Here is a 6,385-nt window from a genome sequence, read left to right as displayed (position 1 = left end):
AAATCAGAATAAAATTAATTTAATTCCTAAGACACCTTTTGTACAAAAATAAATTTTACGTTTCATCAATGAATAATGTAAGGATAGTTTTGGTATAAAAAAGTTGATTCTCATTCCCTTTTTTCAACACCTCCTCCCCATGAGGAGTCACATTCCTAAAAAATTAGGAATGTCATTAGTCATATTCCCTATAATACTAGTATTAAACAAGGGGTAAACCTCAAATAAGACCCCATTGTTTACATTCCCCTTCTTAAATATGAGAGAAAAATCTTGCAACTGAAGGGGAACCTCATTTTACACGTCACTATTAGAACTGCACAAATCCTAGTAAAATGAGCGTGACACTTTGTTGTGCCCAAAACACCTTACTTCTAACCAATTTATTGTAAATAGGCTTATTTTTAGTTAGGTCTCTTGAAACTTGGTTGAAATTCAAAATTCGATCTATATTGCCTTACTTTTGTTAATTTTGTTCAAAAGCCGTTAAATATGTTGACGTTGATTAAAAAATGCATATATGTGCAAAAAAAGATGAATATTATGTCCACATTAGACACTGTTCATCTTCTTCTCTCTCCCCCTCTCCTCTTTGTCTCTCTCCAACTCTCTCAATTAACAAACATTGTGGGTTTTATGAGAGTACTAATGGGTTACATATTAACTCCAGTTGAACTCTTCTTAAAAAAAAATGTAAATCCTATTGAAAATTGATGTGAAAAATTAATGACTAAAGAAAGGAAATGGAGTCCCATGTTTCCATGGTTGATTTTGTATTTCTTATGCTCTTCTCACAGATTTCATTCGATAATTACTTGAAAAAATAGTGAAGATTTACTCGAGGAAAACTCGCTATCATTTGAAATCATTAAATCTCCGAGTCGGTGAGAGATTGAAAATTTGTTGTAGGATAGAGAGAAGAAGAGAGACCAGACGCAGTTGGAGCGGAGGAGGACTACGATGAAAAAGGTCGGTGTCGAGATGACAACGGGGTCGTAGGCATATATGGTATAGTTTTATTGGATGATGGGTTCCAAATATGTCACCATATACATAGCAAAGCTACATAAGCAAATTTGACGGATGTTAAACGAATTTAATGGAAACTAGTCAAAGTGGAACAAATTTTGAGTTTTAAGGAGTAAAATAGCGGCTTTTGAGTTTTAGGGGTAAACTGAGATGAATATTGAGTCCTTGGGGCACAACAAAATGAGGTTCCCCTTCAGTTGCAAGATTTTTGCAACTGAAGGAAAACAGTCATGCCCATTGTTTTCCTTGTTTAACTTGGCTATTTATAAACTTGACAAGCAATCGAGAGGGGAAGTTGCAGGTCATACTAGGCAAACCTTAACGTTCTGCTAGTGATGGTGCCGACCAGTCTACGCAATCCTACATGTTGTAGTCATAGAGGTCCCTGTTGGTAAGAGTGCAGGCCCGGCGGCCATCCAAAAGGGATACTTTGAAGAGTTGGTTTCTTGCCATTGTTGGGTCGGGTATGGCTCGGTGCCAAGACATATCATAGGTCTGAAGCGCCTTGGATATGTTGGTGGTCCAAAACCCTAATACTCACAGGACAAACAAGTGCCACATGCAGTCCCTCATAAAGGGCAGACATATGCCACATTCTCTAAAGTGGTTTGTGGTCTGCTCATGACATTAAAACCATTATATCGAGAATATAGTCCACATCTCCTTCTTCTATTGAATGTGAATTTATGTCTCCACGGAAGTAACTTACTCGATATATAATAGCTCCTTCTATACTTTTGCAAGCGATAATGACTTAAAGCTTTCTCTATATATATAAATGGTATCAAGTATGTTTTTGTCAAAAATGGACAAAAAGCTAGACGATTAAGCTAATTTTTTTCAAACTATAACTAATAATTGAAACTACAAGGACCAAAATGGGACTTTACCCAAACTACATGAACTAAAATAATATTTTAGAAAATTGAAAGCAAAAGCAAAAGAATCCAGCAATTCTAAGGAGTAAAGCAAGTGAAGCTAATGATTTCTTATTTGAAATCCATGTAAAATCTCTACAATATATACAGGCATTGAAGTTTTAATAGATTAAATATGTGGAAAAATAAATTCCGCATAAATGATTAAATAGAGATTACTAGAAAATAGCAAGTCCAATGCCTGCAGAGTAGATATTTGCAAAATAGAAAATCTGACACTTTAAATTTGATTAAGATCCTATTCATAGGGCTTCAGCCAAGGAATAAAGAAATATACAAGAAAAAAAAATGAAGGGGGGAAAATCAAGTCATCTCAAAGATTAAATTATTACTCAGCTAGCATGGGAACATAGCACGTCCTGGGTACGTCACCCATCAAAATCCCAAAACCTATAGCCGTGGCGCCTGGCTTAAACCCAATCTGCAAATCTAAACACTGAAGATTCATAATCACATGTTGCGCCGACCACCACCAACCACTCCTATACGTCGCCCAGATGGCCATTTGAACACTAAATCTCACACCCCCCAATTCTCTATCTTTCTTCATCTTCTCCAACAACATTTGCTTAAGCGCTGGTTGATCCCCTTCCCAATTCGCCATTCTAAGCCTGAGATGCAGTTCGGTTTTTGTCTTCATGGGCAGACCGAATGGCTTCTCTGGCTTGACGACAAGCGGTCTGTCCTCATACAGAACGAAACCTTCGAGCCGGTTGAACCAAATGTAAGAGACAAGATTAGGGTTAGCAATTTTCAGTTTGACGTCCCATTCGGCAGTTAGGTTTTTGTCGGAGACGTTGAATTTGTGCACAGATAAGGCGGTAAGTTGGACAAGGGGGGCTTGGGGGCCTCGAGTGAGCTCCTTGCGTATGAACGGTAGAAATACGATAATGGCAAGAGTGACCAAGGAAAGAAAAATGAGGAAGGTGAATTTGGCAATGGTTGGTGTAGTGGAGACATTGGTAGACCTTGTCGCAATATGGGATTTTGAATAAGGATTGTGTGAAACGGGAAGTAAGTGAACCATGGCTGAGCCCTCACTTTTTGCATGCCTTGGTATTTGAATCTCCATCAAAAACGACGAAGCCATACTTTGACGCAGCCTTTAATTTATCTAAAGCTGATATCGATGATGATGGTGATGGTGATGATAAATGAAAGGACGCATGCAAGAGAGAGATACCTTCGGACGGGCAACCGGTGTAGAGTTTCACCGGCGAGGGAATCACTATGACGGCTGATGCATATGTCGCAAGCAAGTCGGAGGATGTGCCCAGCTTGGGGTTGGGTCACAGATCGATCTCCAATCCTGCCTAGCTCATGCATGCATGCGTACGTTGAGGAGTATTGGTCATGGGTTTGCCTAGACTTTGTGCACAAAACAGTCTCGAAGAGTTGGATAAGGATCACACATTTGTCTGGTCAAGGGCGGAGGCCACAATAGGGCATGGCTTATCCTGGAATTTCACCAATTTATGTATTTTGTGTGCTAATTTTTGCAATAAAGAGTATATGTTCTAGTGGTCGAAATAGTTTACGGATTGTAGAAGGTCACAAGTTTGAGAGTCCTTTTTTTTTTTTTGGGTGCTTTAGATTTTGGTCCTTACAACTCAATATTTCTAGATAAAAAAACCATATATCTTTAAAGATCAAGTTTAAGCCCAAATTTAAAATTTGCAAACATATGGGAACACTATTGACCTATTAATACAATTTATTTACACTCATGCCACTCATACTTTATGGTCCATTTTCCAAATTCCTAAATTTATGCCAAATTAAAAGTAGTAGAAAACGTGAAATAAAATGTTAAAAGTGTTTGCATTAACCGTATCCATGTCAAACTAGAAAAGTAATTTTTTTTTTCGTGATATATTTTGTAGCAATTTTACCTATATTAATTGGTAGGTAAATTAGTTTGTTCCAATTATTTAAAAAAAATACTACACCTATATTATATATTTTGAATCAAATAACATTCCTCTAACTTGTAGGTAAATTATTTTCTATGTATTCTTATATATGTTAGACACGTTTTGTTGTTGTATAAACATGAGCGGAACATAATATTGTTGATTTTATACATCAAACTGCATTTCTTTTGTTATAGGTAAATTATTTTCCATGTACAAGTACACGTTTTGTTGTTGGTACATACAATATTTTGTATCATTGAAAAGAAAGATATTACATTACACCCATGGTATAATTGTTGTAGGTAAATTATTGGAAATTAAATTGTAGTTAGGTAATGAACATTTTGCATCATTAGAAATGAACATTTCAAATAGTAGGTAGGTAAATTAATTTGTTCTAATTGTATATAAAAAAATTACACTACACCTAGTTATATTTAATTTTTCCAATTATTAAAAAAATTTATACTACACCCAACCAAATAACATTTATCTAACTTGTAGGTAAATTATTTTCCATGTATTGTTAGATATGTTAAGCACGTTTTATTGTTGTATAAACATGGGCGTAACATAGTATTTTTTAATACTATGCATCAAACTACATTTCTTCTTAATATAGGTAAATTATATTTCATGTATTAGTACATATGTTAGGCACGTTTTGTTGTTGGTATAAACATTATTTTGCATCATTGTAAAAAAGAGACATTATATTACACCCATGGTATAATTGTTGTAGGTAAATTAATGTGCATGTACATAACGAAATACAATGTTCTAATATATTAATAAAAAAAGGATAAATTCAAAAGTATTCAAGAGTAGGGTGAAAAAAACTGAATCAAATAGTTTTATGAAAATTCAAAGCCTTTCTAAAAAATTAATATGCAATAAATTTTTAACATTAATGTCTTTTTTTTCTTGTTGCAAAATCATTTACTCTCTCCTTACAATTAATTGTCTACATCAAATATGTAATAGGGGTATTTTAGGCATGTGAAAAATGTAAAATGTGTGAAGCAATATGAAATTAATGAATTTGCTTATGCGGATCCTAGTCATTGGGTTTTCTTTGAGTAAAAAAATTATGTAGGGTTTTATATGAAGAAAATTGAGTTGGAAGGGCTGAAATCATATTTTCAGTATTTTTTTTTTTTTCTAATAGAAGCCTTATATAAGTTACAACTGGCCTTCTGTTTTACCTTATAAGCCTCTGATGCCTATTACCTTTTGATTTTTAAAACCAATTCCTTCTTTTTGTTAGTTCATATAAACCAATATCTAAACAATCTAGAGGAAGATTCAATTATGTTAAAAGAAAAATCTTATAGTAAGAGTTTTGAGCTAGCTATGATCTTAAATTTTGTTCAAATTTAATTTGTTAATCTTTTTTTATCAAAATGCGTAAACAAGCTCTGTTCTTTTGATATAATCATCTCAGTACTAGCTATGATCCTAAGCTGCAATAAGCTTCTTCTCAGTCAGCTCATCGCCTGTTTGTGAGGGAAGGTCACAAGTTTGAGACTTGCTTATCCCAACAATCTTGTATTTTTTTATCAAGTTGTCCTTCTAGGACATCAATCCGTGATGGAGTATTCATAGCCAGTATATAAGATTATATTACGTTCATTGTACAATTAAATGCACTATATTTGATATGTAACTCTTTGTAAGTGAATGTTGATCTGAACTCCGATGTCATGAGAAGTAGAAAGCCTTACATGCTTGCGTAAAAAACGTTAGGTTCGTTTTCGCCACCAATCCTCTTCCAATTATTTAAACCTGGAGAAGTAGATAGAGAATGTTTGATGCATTGTTATAAAAAAAAGGAAACATGGAAAACAATATCTTTTGTCTTTACAATAAAATACTCAAGCCAAGGACTTATCAAAACCAACCTTTTTAAATTCTACGAAATTGTGTCTCCTCAAATGTGTGTGGGTACGGCTTTAATTCGGGTTGTTATGTTTCCTCTAGGATATGTTAGGGTTAATATTTGAACTTTGGGCTGAAGGAAGAGAAGCTCGAAAAAGAAGCCCAAGAGGTATGACTCTGCCCGAAGGCCCAGCATCAAACCGATTTGCCCAGCCCAAGGCAAAATGATGATTCCACATTAAATGTAAAGGCTAGTAGCTTGAAAGAAGTGACACTTGATGGCCTTACGGCCTATACTTAAGGCTCGACAAAGGCACCTTTTAGAATTAACTATGTTCTCTTCTTGCAGCCCGACGAACAAAGCGAGAACCCGACAGTCAACCAAAGTGCCAACTCAGCGGGGAGCTGTGTGCTCGAGCCAGGAATGCCCACAGGCGATATCCCTTCCCAAACATAGTTTTGGCATGCCCGGTAAGATCAAATCTTGTATGCTAAGAAGGCGAAGGAAGGAGCAAACCTTCAAGTAGGGAGCAAAACAGAAATCACCCCACTACACACAAAGATCCAGCATGACAAATCTCCCTGATGACTTGCAAGGACCCGTCTTATTGGAAAGCTCGACTT

At 35.4% G+C, this 6,385-nt stretch overlaps 1 protein-coding gene across 1 annotated transcript; it reads right to left on the bottom strand.

Moving 5' to 3' along the window:
- Nucleotides 1-2,295: 2,295 nt before the first annotated feature.
- Nucleotides 2,296-3,057, bottom strand: LOC126630181 (uncharacterized). The gene has a single exon (XM_050300301.1). It carries the CDS (start codon nt 3,055-3,057, stop codon nt 2,296-2,298), a length of 762 nt encoding a protein of 253 aa, XP_050156258.1.
- Between the last annotated feature and the right edge of the window lie 3,328 nt (nt 3,058-6,385).

The sequence above is a fragment of the Malus sylvestris genome, chromosome 7 (assembly GCF_916048215.2).
Source record: "Malus sylvestris chromosome 7, drMalSylv7.2, whole genome shotgun sequence".
Lineage (NCBI taxonomy): Eukaryota > Viridiplantae > Streptophyta > Magnoliopsida > Rosales > Rosaceae > Malus > Malus sylvestris.
The sequence above is the reverse complement of the archived record's forward strand: the minus strand, read 5'-3'. Positions and strand labels throughout refer to the sequence as shown.

Excerpts from the sequence above, each read along its gene's own strand:
- LOC126630181 (XM_050300301.1), bottom strand. The coding sequence starts at position 3,057 with ATGGCTTCGTCGTTTTTGATGGAGATTCAAATACCAAGGCATGCAAAA.